This window comes from Bactrocera oleae, chromosome 5, assembly GCF_042242935.1.
Source record: "Bactrocera oleae isolate idBacOlea1 chromosome 5, idBacOlea1, whole genome shotgun sequence".
Classification (NCBI taxonomy): domain Eukaryota; kingdom Metazoa; phylum Arthropoda; class Insecta; order Diptera; family Tephritidae; genus Bactrocera; species Bactrocera oleae.
This window is the reverse complement of record NC_091539.1, coordinates 2,849,881-2,870,570: the sequence shown is the minus strand read 5'-3', so window position 1 is coordinate 2,870,570 and position 20,690 is coordinate 2,849,881. Positions and strand designations below refer to the sequence as shown.

The 20,690-nt window shown below is 41.0% G+C and overlaps 1 protein-coding gene and 1 long non-coding RNA gene across 3 annotated transcripts in view; one reads left to right on the top strand and one right to left on the bottom strand.

The window, feature by feature from the left end:
• The window catches only part of Hers (Histone gene-specific Epigenetic Repressor in late S phase), a 185,998-nt gene that overhangs the window by 158,174 nt on the left and 7,134 nt on the right, over window positions 1-20,690 (bottom strand). For both annotated transcript variants that reach the window (XM_070109860.1, XM_036359364.2), the window contains exons 3-4: window positions 10,670-14,787; window positions 9,914-10,600 (exon numbers count right to left, since the gene is read on the bottom strand). In XM_070109860.1, the coding sequence (XP_069965961.1) occupies window positions 9,914-10,600; window positions 10,670-14,783 (4,801 nt within the window). In that variant the 5' untranslated portion in view covers window positions 14,784-14,787. The remainder of the gene's footprint in view (window positions 1-9,913; window positions 10,601-10,669; window positions 14,788-20,690) is intronic.
• Window positions 6,525-7,137, top strand: LOC118680309 (uncharacterized). The gene is made up of 2 exons (XR_004975839.2): window positions 6,525-6,837; window positions 6,920-7,137. It is a non-coding gene; the product is annotated as an uncharacterized lncRNA (long non-coding RNA).

The following is a 20,690-nucleotide window of genomic DNA, read 5'->3' as shown; positions in this document are numbered from 1 at the left end:
TGGTCGCCTCTGTTTAACGAGCGTTACACTTTTATGTCGGCTTGGCGTCAAATTGGTGGTCAGCGCGTGGCATATATATATACATATATATATATTTGTAGAAGTTTTGTAGTGGAAATCGAGTTGGGGCCTGAGTATCGGACTCACAAGCAGTAAACCCATTTTAAGGTGCAGAACAAAAGTAAAAATCGCATGCTTTAAGAGGGCCCCTTGTAACCCAAACATTTGGTAGCAGGTTTTTATATAAAGTGGCAGTTTCTTGTAGCAAAATTCTGTATAAAAACAGTAACGAGCAGCGTACAAAAATCAAGGTCAAGCTAAATGTGTACCGATCTATAGAAAAATGAGCCATGATAAAGAAATGATTGTTGAAATTGTATTTAGCAGCACCGCAGTATACTAAAGACTGACTTAAACACAACTACGTAACAGCAACTACGTCTTTCTACGCCACTAATGTGCTAATTTCTCGTGTTAGACCACCTTAAGCAAATTGCGCTATATAAGCGACTTCTAAAATGCGACTAAGACGGGAAAAAATTCTAAACTCGTAAATTCTAGGTTCAAATTTCGAAGAATCACTTTATTCTCGCAACCACAAACCAAAAAATTTACCCTGCACAAATTACTATTCGCATAGTTGAACAAGTAAAACAAATCGCTACTTTGCGGACAAATTAGTGAACAAGTGGAACACATTAAATTGCTTAGCATACCATGTGTATATTACGCTGAAATTTGCATAGCTGAACAATTGAAACACTCAGCGCCGCTGGCATAAAACATAAGTGAACAAGTGGAACACAACGCGTTGACTACCAAGACAATTTGAACTGACTTCGACAAGCAAGAAAACTAGAAAATCCTGCAATAACAATAATAAGAAGAACAGTCACAACAACAAGCAATGACTATAAAGTTTAAACAAGAAACATTAGCACAGAAAACGCTGTGCGCTATGAAAATTGGGACAAGGTCGGCCGCTATAACCTTGCCACAACAGTGGCAATGACAGCAACTGCAGTGCCAGCATATTGGGCTACTTGCAACACGCGCATAATGTGTGCCGTGTAGTTATTTTTTTATTGTTATTATTAATTTATAGGTTTTTAAAGTGCGCGCCGCGTTTTTGCCGTTTTATTGCTTTATAGACGGTTTTCAGTTTCATTTGTTCGACTGCATTTTCGCCACTATAGCGACTTATATGCATATGCGCGCCTTCTGACGGTGGGCTGATATATTTTATGACTGCCTCCGCCAATCACACAGCGGCGAAGAATAACAAAAAACGAACAGAATTCTGCCGCTACAACAACAACAAAAAACGTGTGTAAGACGCAAAAATACAATGGCTTTCAGGTTAATACAACAACGCGGTGTGCTTAAAGATATTATGTCAAAACAAAAGCGACAACTTCAACCACAAACGGTAAGGCTGTAAAAATATGTTCGCTTTAACACAGCTACCAAGACTAGCGCTATAGCCAACACGCTGTTTTTAGCATATTTCAAGGCGCACAAACACTGCTTCTCGGTATGCGCGCGACACTCCATAATTTTTTAATGAACCATGTTTAAATTAATTGCTTCATTTACTACCGCGATAGCGCATAAAATGCTTGGAGAACAGTGCTCTGCCTTCCATGTTCACAACCGTGTTGAAGTGCGCCTGAAAGTTGACAACGCACCTGCGCTTGCTTTCATTATTCTTCGTTTTATTGCGGTCGAGGCAGATTTTTGCATTTAATGCGGTCTACTTTAACCGCTGCTTGCAGGTAACGCATGACTGTCTACATGACAGTCGTTGAAAACGCTGAAAGCGCTGCGTGCAAATATAAAACAGAAAATCCTATGGCAGCGCCATCCATTGGCTGTTGTTCGTAAAGGAGTTGAAAAGCGTGGAAAGTTGGCGAAAAGCAGTCACTCGGCGCGTTTTAATGCAATTTTATTGCTTTTTAAGTGCAAGTCAAATGATTTTCACAGCAGCCCTCCTTTCGCTTATTTCGGTTTTTCGCACATTTCCAACGTAAATCCAGTGGCGCGAGTAGTAGCGGAGTGGCTGACCGATATCACCACTGTTTTTCTTAACCAAAATATGGAAATTAATTTCTTTCATTATAGAGTACTTAAAAATATTTTTAATTATTCGCCATAAAGACGCAGTGAATAAATAAGCGGCGTATGGCAGTGCAAATGCCATTTAAGTAGACAAAGTGTGGCGTAGCTTCGATAAAATCTGGTGGAGTGCTTAAAATATGTTGAACTTCTGGCGGGGGCATAAGAGAAAATTAAATGGAAATTAAGCATAATGAAAATCAAGTGACATTGATGGCATTCATGGTAAGTTTGAGTGCTTTTAAGCGGAGCGCGTAGCGTTATGGGAAGCTGGCTGCATACAATGTGCGTTAAGTTTCAAGAAAAAAGTGGAATATGTTCTAAAGTTCGCAAAGTTAAGCTTAAAAGATCTTTTAGGGGAAAAAGTGGTAACGGTGGAGCGGCTGTAGATGAGAAGATCCCATCATAAACCAACTCAACTTAAAAAGTTTGCAGTTACCCACGTACCGGCTGACGCGCAGTGAAAATCAGTTAAGCTAAGCTTTTTAAGTTAAACAAATGTGAAATAAACGCACTGTTAATGTTTAAAACTCAGAATATACAAACTCAGTTGCCTCAGTTACTTGGCTTACCAGGTCGCCAAGCTTAGCCCTGGCCGTCGTTTCTCTGCACACAGACCATCAAGGCAGATATGGTAGGAATGTACTTGCTGAAGAAGAGAGACGATAAGCTTTTCACGGAGTTATCAAAGCTTGCGGAGACGGTTGGTGGAACAGTACGCTGTCGGTAACTATCGATCAACTCCGGTTTTAGGCTACCTGACCGTTGCAGTGTCTCCTAAACGGTAGCAGCAGTCAACCATAAAGATAGCAGTAGATCTACTGCGCCGGAGCGCAGTCTTCTTGTGAGTCTCCGATAGCAGAGCGGTGATATTAGTCTTGAGCTCGCTGACTGTACGCTTAAGACTTGTGAGGAAATGTCTCCTTTTCGCAAGCATCGATTTACTGCATGATTAGACTGGTTTGAGTGGCCGACCACAGCGGTATTGCAAGAAATTGAAAGGTTGTTGAGCTTGTCAAGTCAGATACTACAGTCGCACTAGCTGCAGAAAGGGAATGTGTAGGAGCTTAGTTGTCTTCTTGCGGTTTACTAATGGATGGTCGGGCCTCAGAACAGCTCAGCAAACGTGGGTCAACTACTAGCTACTGTACAGTCGCAAAGTCCTTTTGGCTAAGGGTAAATCGTAAGAGGTCTAGTGATGCATGCGCTCTCAGCAAAGTACACTTTTTAATGGTTGTGGCAGTTCTTACTATTAGACACTGTCCGTTCAAGATTAATGGTGTAAGATAGAACATTATACCGGATTTAACAACACTGCCCACTCGAATGACCCGCATTTATCAGATCAAGGCTCGAATCTGCTACTCTAAGACATGCAGTTCAAATAGCGGAAATAGAAATAAAGCAGCTAAGCAGATTTGTGATAGATTCAAAACGCTTTGTCGATAGCTGATGTCTGACTACAGCAGTTTTTTCTGGCTTCACAAATAACTGTACATAGCAGTCTCTGCCCTAACCTGCCCACAATTTTCGAGGAATGAATTTAAAAACATTTTGAACTAAATTTGCTATTTTCCACGGAAAATAAAAACTAAACACCGCAAAACAATGCAAACAACTGAAAAGTAAGCTAAGCACAGCTTTTCATCAAACAATTGCCTGCTTCTACTATTGTTGCAAATACATAACTGCTTAGTAATTTGCGGGCTTATATAGCGATTAAGGCACACGCACATCTAAACGCGCCCACATCTATACGTGCCACGAAAAAAACGCCCACTTTCAGCCTAGTTGCTGGCCAAATATGCTGATATGCTGTAATAAGTCTGCTTGTATATGTGTGTATGCGTGTGTGTGTAAATATTTTATCAGCGCGCCACTGCTTGGAGTGTGTACACGCATGTAGCCTAACGGCAAATATACGAGCTACTACCAACTAACGCTGCTAAACGCTACATTCAGTTATTTGAAAAGCATACATTTAGGCGCCAAAGCGTTGCACAGCAGCAGGAAGTAATAACTTGCCGACATTATTGCGCTGTTTGATTGTGTGTGTGTTCGTATGCCGATGCTGCGCTGCCCACAAAAATAGCGGCGCGCTTGCCACCACTTTCTGCTCCTACCGCGCCTTGCTCTCCTTCGGCTTTTGACGCGCATTTCCTTCCATTTTTACCTACTTGCCATATGCTTTTTATTTATACATTTTTTTTCAGTTGTTTTTTTTCCTTCCACACAACCTCTATTGATGTCATTTACCTTTACTAATACTACAGTGAGGCGCGCGCACACAGACACACACCGCAAGTCATATCAAAATGTATTACACATTTAGACAAGCGCAGGCCCCATTCTTCGTGCTCATTTACAAAAAACATTTACTGGCAAAGCGCTGTAAGCCAGCCATGTTAAGTAACGAGGACAGCTGTGACGCAACAACAACAACTACTACTATTTATACGAACTACAAAGCACAACGTCATCATCAGGCAGCTAGTGAAATTTATATGCAAAGCGCTATGTGTTGGTTGCTTTGTGCGCGCCTAAAAGTATGCAAAGCTGCATGGCAAATAGGCCGTTGGCGGCGTCGCGTCGCCGCTAACTTTACTTTACTGCCTACACTAACACTGCTCTCACAATTTTCCTACTTTTTATACCCTGTCATTCTTTGTCGCTTTTCGTTTCTGCTTACATGGCCGTTTGACGTCGTTGTCGACAGTCGGCGGGTGGGCGGTTGGTCGGCACTCAACAAAGTCATTCGTGTTAGTTTAGCAGCTTACTGCCTACTTTCTTATGCACTTTCAATTGAGCAGCTAGAAGCGCGCGCGTGTGTGTGCGCTTTATTTTCGGCCGCGCCTAAAATGATGAAATGCTGTCGGCGTTAATAGAAATTCTTTTTGAACTTTGCATGAAATGAAATAAAATAATGAAAAGCGTTAGGGCAAATGATGTGCGGCGCACGGTGAAAACAAAGTTGAAAGAATTATGCTGCAACCCTTTGCTGTCGCGCATGATAAGCAGCTAATGCTGCCTACATTTAGGCGCAAGCGAAAGTTTTATACACTTTTACGCTATTTAAACGTAAAGCCAAAAACAGCAAATCAAATTCGTAGGCTAAATTCAATTTTCGAAATGCATGGCAGAAATTGATTTGCTCCATTTGCAGCGACTGCGCCTGCATGTAGGCCACATTTGCAAAACTAAACCATTTGGAGTTAAAGCGAGATTTGCAGCTCTTGCTGATTTATATACATGTATTATTTGATAAATTCGCTGTTTATGTTTTTTGAGTCAAGCAACTCACACACAAAACTCGAAATATTAATGCCACGCAGTTTGAGTCGAATATTTAGGCTATTTGTTTACGTCTTCCTCTGCTTTTTTGTTTGTGCACCGTTAAGCAAACATTTTTATAAGCGTTACATTTGTAATACTGACACCTGCTATTTATTACACATATTAATTTATTTTGCTTTTCTTTTTACGCCGACTTTCACACTCAATTTGCGTATGCAGAGAAAAGAGTGGAGTGCGGACGAATGTTAATATACGTTAGATAGTTCAGTTGCTTCATCAATTCGGGACAATATGTGCATTACTTCTTTCTATTTTTTCTTACGTAATTTGAACCACTTGCTCTCCCCCTTTGCAGCTCTTTACGGCATATCTTTCTCATATCCGAAATTACTTTGTAAAAACATTCAATATCTTCGCCTTAGACGAGCTTCCTCAGCGCACTAATCCATTTGCTACTTTTTCGAACACACTTTAATCAACATTTATTTCAATTATTCTTTGCCAGCGCACAAAATAATCAAAGAAAATGAGAAAAAGAGCAATTAAATTCCTGTATATCAATTGCTACCGCGCCGTTCACAGCCTGCCTGCCATAACAAATGGCTGGCAAGTTACTCAAGTTAATGCTGCCAACAACACGCTATGCCAATATTAAATTGATTTCAGTAGCACACTAACAAAAGCGGCTGGACACGTATGTGTGCGGCCACAGGACAGCAGGGCAGCAGGAGGTGAACTGCGCAAGTTATAAATGCAATAATAATTTCATTAAATCCACAATATACTAAGCGCTGAAGAGCCAACTTATTTTTATATGCTTTATTTATAAAGAAAAAAATACTAAAATAGCGTAAGCGACAGAGTTGAAGAAACTTTGCTGTGTAGTTGTGAGCAAATGTGTGTTCTACTACGTAGATTATTGGAAATTTTTATGTGGTGTGTAATAATAGAAAATGGTATAAGAATAAATGAAATAAATGCGGTTTATTTTTATTCACTCTAAATATATATAGACTATATTTTAGTTTTCTGACAGCGCAAATTTTATATTTTATTATTTTTTATTAAAAATATAGTGTGAACAGCGTCTTATTATGTGTTATCCAACACAGTTGCTGGTTATCGACTTTTGTTATTAAATGTTGGCTTTCAATATTTACTTTCATTACTACGCATTTAATATTTTTGTGCAATGAGCGCATTAAACTTTATAACACAATTTATATTGAAGATTATATGTATGTATGTATGTATGTTTATGCATTTTCTATTATATTTAAAGTTGTCTGGAGTTCGGCGCCCACTTTCAACTCAACTCGCTATGCGTATTGATGCGCTTGCATTGTCTACAATTGAATTGTATTGTACTCACGTTTAATTTAATCGCCACATTTGTAAACTTCGATATCTATATAAGCGCATGAATAAGTAAGACGAGCGCTTTCAGTGTTACTTTACACCTAAATATTTTATACAACTAACACCTTAACTACTTCTATCCATATTGCAGCACTTCGGTCGCAATCAACACTTGGCAAACAAACAAATGCGCTGAAAACTTTATGCAACTCCTTGTAGAGCACAGCCAGCAGCGACAACAATAAATATAACAACAAATATAGTGTAGTGTACAAAGAAAAAACACAATGTGAGCAAGAAAAATCGAAAAGTAATATTGAAGCAGTAAAACATTTTAATGAAGAAATAAACTTCATGTTGTGAAACTTATTTTTCCTTACCATTTTCATTTGCAGCAGTTTTTCTATATACATATGTATGTGAGGACGTTCACAGCATATGAGAACTACAAAAAACAACCATAGTAAATAGACAGCTTGTAATTCGACACAAGCTTTGCAGCCACCTTTAAAACAGCGCACTAAGTTTGTCTGTCGCTTGTCATTATATATTGCTTTCTACAAACTATATAAGTGTGTGCGTGTGTTTGGGCCGTTGTAGCATCCTGTGAGTTCTGTATGTCGTGTGTGTGTGTGCCATGTGCAGAACTTTTCAAATTGATTTCATTAATTTGTTCACACATCTTGTTGCCAGTTCCTTCCGAGTTGCGCATTTTTCTCACACTCCCCATTTGTGCGCTATATATTTAACGCGTGGTGTGCAAACTTTTCCAGTTGCGACACTTTTATTTCTTTTTTATTGGTTTTTATTTTTAAATGTTAGAATTAAGTGTGCAGAAATAGAAGCTGAAAACATACTTTAGCCGCTGATAAAATAGAACGGCGTATATTTGCAAAGAAAGCAACTCCTTGCGCTAACAAATAAACTATTTTAAGAAGATTCAAAGTACATAGCGTGGAGTAAAATGTTTTCGAAACAGAAAGCAGTTTTCAAAGAAAACTGCGTGAATTCAACTCTGATTCTTTACAAAAACTCAAATTTCGTCCAATAACCCCCATATAATTTCTTACTTTTTTATGTTGCCTACATTTAGGTGCTACATAAAATTTCTCTAATGAACAGTAATTAATGCAGCGTCTCCATTAACGCTGGCACTTGCGGCAAACTTTAAGTGCTGCCAATTAAGCGCTAATCGTGCGTGAAATTTAATTTGATTTCCGTTTAGAAAGCGTAAATACAACTATTTTACAGTAATTGCATTATTTGGTACTAAAGTACTGATCTAAAACTTTTGAAGTATACTTTTAGGTGCTCATAGTTAATGATGCATTGATTTATAAGTGCAGACCAAATTAAAGCGTTTTGAAAGTGTGTGCAGAAATGTTTGTGAAAAAAATTTTGAAGTATACTTTCAGGCACCAACTACTTGTTTAGATTACACTTATACATTATAAAAAATGTTTTTACTGCGGTATTCTGGCAGTAGTCGGTGAGTATAATAGATTCTAACAAAGTCAGTGTACTATTTAAGCCTTATTAAGGCAAAAGCAAAGAAATGAAAGAAATAAAAAAATGCTATGGCTCAGCTTATTAGGTCTATAAATATTATATAAATGAGGAATATTTTTCATAGCTAAGCATTGTTGCCACAAAACTTGAGATGAGACAACAGCACTGCGAAAGTGAAGCTAGACCCATATTTTTTATCAATAAGCTGCTTAGTCACATGAAATAAATTTTTTCCTTCTTACTTTCGCATATTTTATCGACTTCCATTACAATTCGACATTTTTTTTACTATATTTTGCTTTACTTGACACCGCCTACCTTAAGTCGACACACTGAAACACATACCGACGGCCCTAATGCATAAATTCCAACAGCTGAAGTGTCACCGCAAAAGCAATAATTAACACAGATTTCTATTTTATTGACACATAACACAACAATAATAACAACCAGCATGAGCGGCACGAAAACAAATGTATGTTTAGCATACACTTAAGTGCTTAAATCAGCCTAATACTACTACAACAACAATAACAGCTATAAAATCAACAACACTGCCACCTGCCAAACTGGCAGGCATTAAATTATGTTGACAAGATTCGGCAGCTTGTTAAGCGAAATTCCCAACACGCCTATTCGTCAGGCAGTCTGGCAGCCATTTAGTACGACAGGCGAACGAGTAACGCTTATAATGATAAATTAAATGGCATTTAATGCAAATGCGAAAGCACCGTAATGTGTGTGTGTGTGCGTATGTGTGGTCTAACCTCAACAGAACTGTGAGCACATAACCATTGAATTGACGAAATGCCAAAGGATAAGCAGGCATGCAGGCGCTGAAATATGCATGAAGCGACATGTGAAGACAAGGCAAATATGTGAGAGTGATGGGGCAAACTCGCGTTTTGATTAGGTCAGAGCGAGTGCGAGGGCTTACGAACGTTGCAGGGTGGTGTAGGGGCAATTAAAATTACTGTTTTCTCAATACTTGGAATCGGTAAATTGAAAGCATAATTGTATGCAGAATTTTTAGCACAAGGCTTTCATTGCTATTTTCTGAACACTATCTTAAATGCAGCACACCTCAAACAATCGTAGACACAAAAGAGAAAAAGCAAAGCAAAATACAACAGCAGCACCGCACTATGCGCTTTAAGCTGTCACTTAACGGGTTGAAAGGCTTTTACTTAAGTTGGCATGGCGGCAGGAAAGACGGCTCCCGCAACGCCTCAATTCAACTAACCCACATGAACTAAGCACAAGCGCAGAACTACACGACCTACCCGAGATCCAATTAAAAATTTAATTGGCACTGAGGAGAGACGCGCTGTGCCGTTACACAGCAGGCCAAAACTAGGTTATTCCAATGTTAAAGTGAGGGCGAAACAGGGAGCTTGTTGTAACATAGCAGCGTTGGCGGAGACGACAATATATAAATGCATTAGAGAGCTTAGTTGAATTGTAAGCACAAGCATATATATAAACTAACGCAACTTACAGTTACTAAGTAATTTATTGGCGTAACTTGGACGAAAATTGTTGTGTTTGTTGTTAATAAAATGTTGCTAAAAACCTGCCATATTTATATGTATAAATATAAATAAACAATATAAAGTTATTTGCTTTGTAGACTCACCACTTGCGTCCTGCTGCGTTGCTACTGCTTGTTGTTGCTGCTGCTGGTGTTGATGCTGATGCTGTGCTTGATGATGATGTATGTTGGGCGCGCAAAAGGCGCTCGCACCGCTACCCGCTGTCATGGAGAGCGTGGAATGTGGCGGTGGCAGCAGGCCACTAGGCGCTGTCTGCTGATGCGGCGGTCCAGTTGCTGGTGCATAGACGCTGGAGCGATAGGTTGGTGGTGGCGATACCACATCACAACGCACTGGTCCAACCACGCTTGCTGCGGGCGGTGGTGGTGGCGGCGGTCCGTAATGTGACGGTGGCGGTGGTTGATAGTGATGTGGTGGCGGTGGTGGTGGACCACCAGCTGTGGGTGGCGGCCCAGCATGCATGCCATGCTCACCGCCTACTTGTGGATATTGATGCGCATGTGCGTGCGCATATTGATGCTGATGATGTACATGCATGCCGGCCGCAGCGGCGGCGGCTGCAGCTGGTGACATATGATGTGCATGATAGGCAGCTGCTGCAGCAGCAGCGGCCGCTGCATATGAGGGCGGTGGCGGACCATGTTCAGGCGCGCCATGCTCGGGATGTAATCCTAAATCGCTGGCGTGATACATGCCAGCTCCGCTAAGTGCTTCAGGTAAGGTGGTGCCGACTGCAGTGGGCGGCGGTGGTGGTGGCGGTGACACTTGCGCTATGTGGATCGGGTAGAGAAAAATTGTTAACAATCTCAAATAAAAGCATAACAACTCTTATTACTTACCGTCACTCATGGCGCCACCTGTTGACGCACCTGGCGGTAGCATGCTAGAGAGCGCGCTCAATGGCGTGTAAGATTTTGGTGGATCTACCGAACTGGGACGCAACAATCGCTCCTCGGTAACACTGGATTGCACACGATATTGCATTTTACAGTACGCCTCCTGACTTGAACCCGTTGTGGAGTTTACATACACACCCGTGATAGTTACGTCGGTATCCTGTACGATAACTACGCTGGATGAGGTCGGTCGACTGGAGTCTTTAGCGTCCTTGGTGCTGCCCGAATCACGAAACCCGGCTGTGGTAGTTGTATCTGTATTTGTCTCTTTGGTTTCTTTTGAATATTTGGAGTCGTTGCTCTCTTCATTCAAGTTCAACGGCCTTGACTCTCTGGCAGTGCCGCTGGCATTAGATGCATTCGAACTATTGGCTGTAGCAGTAGTATTAGCAGTGCCTTCTCCAGTATCTTTTGTATTCAAAGTCTCATCGGATGTCACTGTGGCTGTGGACGTTTTCTTAGCGTCCTTTGCCCCATCCTTGGATTTTTTAGCCGGCGTAGAAGTTTTTTCCTCACCATCGGTGCTGTCGTAGCTGCCGTAGGCTAGATTTTTATCAAGATGACGTTCCACCTCGTAAGTGGCCGCAACTATGGCACTGGCGTTCAAACTCGCCATGCGTTTGCGTGCCAAAATGCCCTTGTAATCGCCAATTAGTTCTTCACGTAACATGCGCTTGCGCTTTTTTGGCGGTTTTCGCGCTTCTAGTTTCGCCTTTTGTATCTTTGATTTCTCTTTATCCTGCGTTTTGTCGTCATTATCGCTTGCATCGGTGTTTTCGCCACCATCGGAACTATCGGTCTTCAATTTAACTATCTTCTTCAGTGGTTTCTTAATCTTCGTATATTTGCGCTTCACCCTGATAGTATCTTTTTCCTTAGTATCCTTTTCTTTGTCTTCTTTAGCTTTGGAAATTTTGCTACCCGAGGCCTCCTCCTCTTTTCTTTCCTTTTCTCTCAATTTCTCTGCTTCCTTTTCTTTTTTGTTCGCCAACTTTTTCTGTAATTTCTTGCGCTTCAATTTCATTTTGTCTATCTCCTCATCTTCGCTATCACCACTCTCCTCGAATTCCCAATGCTTACCGAGTCCACGACCGCCCGGTACATGACGCAATTCTCGCTTTGGTTCCACCTCTTGTGGTTCATCTTCTGATTCGGCTTTTTGTGGCTCATCGGCTTTGGTGGCTTCCTCGCTCTTTTTATCCTTTTTTGATTTGCCTTTATCATCCGTATCTTTTTCCTTATCCTTACCCTTCTCTTTATCTTTGTCCTTCTCTTTATCTTTGTCCTTCTCATCTTCACTTCCATCCACTGTGCGTATCTTGGGTGGAAGCTGTGTTGCTTTTGACAGGCCTAACTCATACGCCGTACGTGATTCGTTCTCATAGAGACACTGCACCTTGGCCAATGCATTCAGTGAAGCCATGCGATGGCGTTTAGGGCCAAAATCGATTAGCTTCTTCTCATCTTCCGAGTCGCTGCTTGCCGTTGAGGAGTCTTTTTGTACTTTACTGCTCTTCACTTTTGGTTTTTCCTTTTGTAACATTTTCCCCTTGACTGCTTTGATAATTTTCTCTGTTATCAGAGGTTTCTTCTTGTAGACTTTCTTTGTCACCTTTAACTTGACTAACTTTTTAGTTTTAGATGTAGTCGGAGCTACGGCACCAGAATCCTCTTCAGCCTTATCTGACGCTTCAGCTATATTTTCTTCAACTTTCTCGTTTGCCTTTTCTTCAGCTTCGGCATTTTCCATTGACTTTTTTATCTCTTCCGGTACTGGTTCTGTCAATTGCTCCTCTTTTCCATATGAAGCCTCCTCCACCTTTGTTTCCTTCTCGTCGACCTCGCATGAAGTTTCTTTGCTCTTGAGACTTTCGTTAGTGCATTTGGTTTTGTGTTCTTCATCGGCGAATTCGCGTAGATTCTTTAAAGTAGGCAGATCCATTTTAATATTATCCTCCTCCTCAGAGCCTGAACGAAAGTCATAGATATCATTGGCAGCAGAACTGTTTGCTTTATCAGCTGCCAATTTTTGCGCAAATTTAGATTTCTTGCCTACCAACTTTGCAGTGGGGCTGGACTTCATCGGCGGCACTTTGTACTTGCTTTGTAATCTGTGCTTAATATTTGACATTTGCTTCTTTCCAATAAGTGGTGAGCACGGAGCAGAGCTCGTCGCTTTTTCAGTGGTTTCTTCCTGTTTCAGTGGCTCCTGTTTCACGTTCTCAACTTCCTCATCTTGCAACTTAACATCTAGTTCTTCTTTCTTGTGCTCCACTTCTTTGGGCGCACTTGCACAAACCGGCATTTCTTCTATATCCATTTGCACTACTTCTGTATTAGCATCTAATACTATTCTTAGTGTTTCTTCTTTTTCTATTAGCTCTAAAGGTTCTACAACTGTCTTCTCAGTTTCTTGTATATTGCACTTGTCTGGATTCTTTGGATTCGTCTTCACTTTTTTCGGTGAGGGCGTCTTTTTAGGAGTTTTTTCAGCCTTTGTTTCTACGTTACCTTTGTCCGGTGGCTCAGGTGGCTCTACAGCCTTACAACTTTCCTTGCCTGACTTCTCTTCGGCGGGCATGCTTGTTCCGGCAGTTTCTTCCTTAATCTCCTCAGCGGATTTCTTTATTGGTTTAGCCTTAAGTAGTCTCTTCTTTAACGGCGTCCCAACTACGGCATCATTTATGGGATTGCCAGTTTGTTTCTGTGCTTTGGATTCATGATCGTTTGATTTTTGCGAAGGCGCTTTCTTGCTTTTTTGATTGACTTCGGTCTTATTGGCACGCTTTGCCGTAACCTTTTTTTTGGGTGCCATTTTGGCAGTAGTATTTTTAATTGTTTCACTGGGAGACACTTGAGATTCGCTACTCTTCGTAGTGTCTTCTTTAATAGGGACTAACGAATGCTTATTCGATTTTTGTGTCTCTTCATGTGTGACAGGAGATTCTTCTGTGTTTATGTTTGAGGTTTCCTTGTGAAGTTGTGCGGTATCAAGTACTTTTTCTGTTTCTTTGGACTTTGAATCTTTTTCTTCCACTTTTTCCTTTTCTTTTTCTTTTTCTTTTTCTTTACCTTTGTCTTTTCCTTTTTCTTTAGATTTATCTTTATCTTTATCCTTATCTTTCTCCTTGTCTTTGTCTTTCTCTTTTTCCTTTTCCTTTTCTTTAGCCTTCTCCCTTCTATCTTCCTCTTGTCGAGCTTTAATACGAGCTATATTCGATTTCGGCGGATTTAAGTTCGCTATCACTTTAACCGCAGCTGCACGTGACTTCGTCTTGACGTTCTCTGATATCGAGGACTTCAGCGTATCTTGTATACGTTCCTCGCTTGGCAGTATATTATGGAAACCGCTTATTTGTATATCGAGACTCTTGAGCATTTTACTTATTGCTTTGTTCTTCCCATCTTTACGATCCTCCACCTTGCTTTTGTTAGCATTGGCGGAAGTGGCGGATGTGCTTGGTGGTTCCGAATCAGCCTTTTGCTTCTCCGGCTCAACCTTTTTGTTAGCAGTGCAGGAAGACTTTTCTTTCGTCTCGGAAGTGTTAGATTTTTTCACATTCTCGCGAGAGGGCGTACGCTTCGTAGACTTAATTATATGCGCGGCACTACTTGCTGAATCTTCAGTTTGTTCGAGCTTAGTTTTCGCTTGATCCTTTGCTGAACTTTCTTCAGCAGTTCCAGCGTTGTCAATATTTTTGACAACTCCGAAACCTTGATTCGTTTCAAGGTTTTCGGACACTTTGCTTTCACTCTCCGTTTTCTCTACGTTTTTATCTTTCTCTGCTGCCCTTTCTTTCTCGTGCTCTTTACTGATCACTGTTTGCTGTTTCTTAGCTGGAGACGGTGTACGACCGGGCGTACTACGCTTCACCGACGTCGCGTTGTTGGCAACGGCAATCGGTTTACGTGCCACTGGCGAACTGTGTGCTTTGCCCGGTGTCGGACGTTTTTTCGCCGACGCGACTGTGTTGCTCGACGAGCGTTGCTGACGCTCTGTAGTAGTGGCGCCAGCGGCGGCGGCAGCTGCTGTAATGAGACGCTTTTTAGGTCCCATTCCCCTGCAAAGAAAGTAAAGTTCTATTAAAAAAAGCGCTCACAATACAAAAACAAAAATTATTTGAAAAGAAATGCAGGAGATTTATCAAATACGGCGACAATTAAAGGACACTCACTAAACCTTATGCTAAAAGCATAGTTTTGATGCTCAATTGACTAATGGCTTAAGCACTCGCACGTGCTAAACACGTAGCGAAAACAGAAAATGCTATAAAAGAGCGGAGAGCGACAATATTCTGCAAGCAACACTTGGTGGCGTTTCGCAAATTAGAAATGCTTTTTTTAGCTACAGAAGAAAGGAGCTGCATTTTTAGCTTCTTTTTTCACACGATTTACTGCTGTCGTCCATTTTTACGTCCACTCCGTTTCTATCAGCGCCTAATCGCCTCAATGGCACATTTTTGTCGGTAATTGTCTGCTGAACACTCGTTCATATGTAATAAAGCTCATACGCTCCGCGTCGATTTGTTAAGCTAACGAACGCTTAGTGAATTAAATTCCTACAAGCCAAAAACAACAGCAATAATAGCCATAACAGCTATAAAATGGCACACGTCGTAAAGGATTGTCAAGCAAAGTGTATTCATGAGCAGACTTCTAATGCCAGCCATGCTTGGCGAAAGGATGCAAAAATATATGGGAGCCATAAAAAAATAAGTGATGGCAGCAAATCAGCATATGTCAATACTTGAGCGCGACGACAGCGCATACAAGAGTTTTACAAATGCAACAATGCATGCAAAATGAAGCAGCGCATTGGTGTGCAAGCAGTGCGGATAATGAATGTTGAGTAGCGTGAAAAAATAGCGCAAAAAGTAGCGTAAAAAATGAGCAGAACTGGAGCAGCGCGGCGGCGTTTGTAGAGGCACTAGCAGCCTATGCGGCACTACATGCAATACACGTCAACAATATTACACGAAGTCGCACTGCCCTAGTAGTTTGGGGGTTTGGTGGTTGCTGGCTTGTGTTGAGTCCATAAACTGTCAACCGTGTAACCACAAGTGACATGTGAGTGCGGCACACAAGCAAGCGTACTATTAAGCCGCGGCAGTTGCGCGCACATACTCACGAAGTCTAAGCGAAGCGCGGCCGCTCGCCTATCTACTGTCTGCCGACTGTTGGTGACATGTTTCGCGCACTTAATCCACTTGTTAGACGGATTTGGAACTTGCCTGTCGTTTGCTTGCGTCGCAAGCGTCTACTGCTCGCGCCAGTTGCTGTGTTATAAGCACTGTTTCACCCACTTTTCGCCACAACTTGCAAACGTTTCATTCTTATTATTTTTTCTCTTACTCAGCGCGTATCCTGTGTAGTTTGGATCGTTTGCTGTTTGTCGAGCGCTTGAGTTTTTGAGTATTTGAAAGCCAACACCAAGCGCACAAGCAACCCTCGCCACTGTCGCGTAGAGACAATGTCTGCTTTATGAGCTCACAATGGGGACACAAGCACTTGTGGGCAAGTGTATGCCGTGTAGTGCTCAACTTTCTGCCATGTGGCTGCTATTCGCCAAAGTCAGTTAGTTAGTTTTAGTCGCTGCACAAAACCTCGCGAATTAGTTGCAAGGATTTTGAAGAATTCGCGTTGCATTGTGTTGTGTGTGTTGAGTGCGTTGTTAATTGAAAGGCTTTGTAAATATTTGTATGAACGTATTATGTGCTCAGCAAAGTAATTTCAATATTGTGTGCAAGAAGAGTTCACATTATGCTGAAAATTGGGTTAATGGTGGACAAAGCTCATTTGGGTGGGGCACACTCACCATTTAGTCGAGACGTATCATAAATTTTTAGAAAATGCTGCCTCACAGCCCATTCTGCAGTTCAGCAAGTTAATGTGTTGGTCTGTGGTCGGCTGAAATTTGGTTAGACTCTTGAGCTAGTTCTTTAGTGTTTCCGAGCTTGAATAGTGTTTATAATGTGGCATGAAAAACTGGGAAACTAGACTGTGAGTTTATAGACATACTGATTTTGAGTTCAGCAGGTTAATCTGTGGTCTGTGGTCGTCTGAAGTTTGGTTTCAAGAGTCATAAGATGGAAGTGTGGCTTGAAAAACTGGGAAACTTAGACTGTGAGTTTACAGATATACAGCGCTTAAGGCGCCTAGTGTTTTGCTTATTTACTTGGTAAAAATTATTGTATTTGATTATATGCCGGCCTAACGAGGGCGGCGGTAAATATTGACAAGTTTACGCAGGCTGTAAATCAGGCTTTCCTGCTACGCTATGCTACGATGGCGCTTGCTACAGTGTGATTAAATCTATTGATAAAGATTTGTCCAACAATCTCCAGCCAATTGAGTTCAGATGTCTTGAGAGGTCCGAAGTTCTTAGTATTGTCATGGTGCGTCTAAATGTCTTTCATACTTCTTATAAGCACTGTTGTACAGAACTAAGATAGCAGAAATTTGTATATGAAATACTAAGTTAGTAGCGAGCTTAAACACCTATGATGTCAGTCGGCTAACAGAAGGCTAAGGAACGCCATCGGTTGACTGTACAGAGAAGATCACTTCAGCCGATAGACTGAACGCAGCAGAATCTTAAGGGGCAAAAACTTGTCAAAGAACATTACTGGTCCAGAAAATAGACTTCTCTTCTTCTTTCTATACAGTAAAATCAAATATGAGAGCTTGGGACTCCATTTCATCATGCCGAAAAATAGCTACAGACCCCCAGCGAAGCTCCGAAAACTTTCTGTAAATTTACTTACTCAAAAGCGCTAAGTCGTGTTTACTACACTACTTTTGTTCTCTTTTTAATTTAAGCATTCGCGCTTACAATAAAAAGCATAAATGTAAAATTGAAAATGTAAAAATATAAAAAGCGCTTCGTAACAATTCAGAAAGACATTGCGCGCCTGTTTGCGTGCACAAAACTGCCAACGCACACACATACACGCAGATATGCCAGAGAAAAAGCGCGCACAAGAAAAAACTATCAGTGCAAAATAACCACAACAACAGCAAGCGCAACACGAAAACTGTATGCAACAACAAGACATAACGCCTGCAAGTATGCCATGAAAAGCAGTACGCGCGTTGTGGCATGCTAAAGTGTGCAGCGTAAACAGAAACGGATAGCGGCTGGCGGCAGCAACGCGCCATACAAGGCAAGTAAAAAGCGCGAAAAAGCCAACAACAGTGCAAACAACAGTGCAAACAAAAAGGAAACAGAAACGAAAATAAATGTATGCAGCGCAACACGGCCGACGTTTGCATGTATGCACAACAACAGCAACAACAAAAAATTGTAACCAAAGCTACAATGCATACAGTAAGCGGTGCGCACATGTTAACTGCATACATACATACATATATGTGTTGTAAGTGGCGGCATGTATTTGTCACGCATTGCGTTGCATTTGTTTGTTTGTGTATTTGTATATTTGCTTGTTATGCTGTTTGCTTGTTGGTGGCAGGCAAATAACAAATAAACGCAACAAAAACGTTTGCATGTGCGTATGTATATGCAATTGTGTGTGCGCGCCTTACAAAACGTTACTGCGTATGATACTTTGCGCTTGCAGTTATAAGTTTAACTGTTTGTGCGTGCGGTCATACATCCGCCGACGCTTCCGCACAACACAACAGCACTGTGAGCTCCGGTTCGTTGGCTGAACGAGAGTCCCAACACGCACGCCGCGCTATCGCCACCAAGCGCCACTCCAGCATCAGCATTACAGGCACGGCCGAGTACACGGCAGTTGCCCACTATTTTTTTTTTTTAGCCGCACTTACAACACCAACAAATAACTAGCTGATTGTCAAGCTGTTTGTACACCCGCGCGCGCAAGCCCTTCAACATTTTAGCTTACGCGCAGCATACGCAGTCACTTCAACAAGCATTTTTTTTTGTTATTATTTTTTCATAAGTATGTAAGCAGTTAAGTGCGGAGCATTTTCAACGCTCTGCGGATGCCCGATGTCAGACGTCGCACAACGCCACCGGACATCCTCACTCACTTGTGTACTCACCTCGGCGGCGCTCTGCACACTTGCTTGCATGTCAGGCTGTCGCTCGAGGCGCAAGGAAGGATGCGAGTCTCTGCGCGACATGCGTCATATGCTGCTGACAGCGAAAGCGACAACAAAAACAACAAAAGCTCGTAATGCTCCCTCACACCTATGAAATTCGACTATGAATTATGATTACGCCCGCACACTTGAGCAGCATCTATGGCGGTAATGACAGGCTCAGCGCATAACAAAGAGTTAAGTGTTGAGGGAGTCAGGTAGGTAAGGCATAAGCGGTGGGTGTTGGCGCTTCCAAGTAATAGGTAGACAGAAAGTCGGTTAGCATCGTCAGCGATTATTAACGCTTCTCTTTTTTCTGCTTTATTCAATTTTCCTCTGCTGCTTTCTTGCACGTAATTACAGCTGGCATCTCCGCAGGCGTTGATAGTTACGCCAGGCGTACACGTTGACATTCCGTACTCCTGGGATGAATGCTGCGTATGTAGGTGCAAATTTTATATGTATATTTTCAGAAAGTCAACAGAGTTTCAAGAGAAAAAGTGAGGTTAACACGAGTGGCTGATAAATGCGACGAAAGAAATAACTTCCTACGAGAATAGTTAAGATTAGGTGGTATAAATTGATAAAACTGTGACGATTGACTAAAAAATAGGTAACCGGGACATTACAAAAGCTTTATAAGTGCTTTTTATGCGGACAGTCCTTTTATATTGTGACTAACATGCTAAATCTAACATCGAAGCCTCGTCCAAATTAGTCTACAATACCTTTCAAGCGATTAAACCTCGAATAGTTTTGAGTGCCACCTAATCAATCTAGTTAGAATGTATCTCTGAAAGCTACATTCATATATGTTATGGCCTTCTCTTCGTTAACAATTTTAAACAAATCGGTAATACTTAGCTCTATATTAGGGTGGGTGAAATAAACGAATGTTTTGTTTTTGCTTCGTGCTCTAAAAAATTGGTTGACAGACACTTCTAAAAAACGCTCACCAAGTATGAGCTGTTAAATGTAACGGGAAGGTTCTCCGCCTAACGGTTTTCTAATTTTCTCTACTTGAAAAATAATCTCGTTTCGTAGCTTAGATAGAATAGGAAATTGAATCGCTACAAAATGGCCCCTACGATTTTTTCGTAAACCTAACTGTTTAAAAGATATTAACAGTGGAGGTTTGACTATTTTAAGGCAAATTTGTTTATTCTTTTTGAAGTTTATAACTCAATGAGAAAAGTCATTTTAAAATGCAAAGCTCATACTCTTATTGAAAATTTACTGCTCTGGCATACTTCCTAAACTCTTTAAAAAAAGTGTCACATTTTTGAAGATTTATCTCTCTTTGGAGAAGTCTAGTCTAACAAAATAATAAAAAATAATTATCGATAACACTTTATGCCCCTAATCATAAAATTGTGCTGTTTTGTATCAAAAACCCTAAATACCGTAATCTCTAACGACTCATATGCTTTTGTGAGTAGAAAACTTAAATAAACTCAGCGCAAGAGTAGCGTCGGGGTTTGGCACCATCATACTTCCGCTCGTCATATTTTCTCTAAATTTCTAAAAATTCATTATTTATTTGAAACTAATTTTCAACAGCTGCTTACTCATTGACGAAATATTTATTTTAGCTTGAGTTTTCAGAATAATCTGCGAAATTCAGTACTGATTTATCTTAGCTTGTCAGAAATATCCGAGGTAAAGTCTGATATTGTCTACACAGAAAAGCAATTTACTTAAATAGCGAAAACGTAAACAAAACAGAAGTCTAATAGCAATAAATTGGAGCACTGAAGGTCTGATACTTCAATGAAGAGCGTGTATTATGGCGGCAACGGAGAGTATGAGAAGGTTTGTTTACATTTGTAGCTGGCTAATAGCAAAGTTTACAGTTGTTTAGATAGCTGTAAAGTGATTTTGCAAAAATTAAAATAAT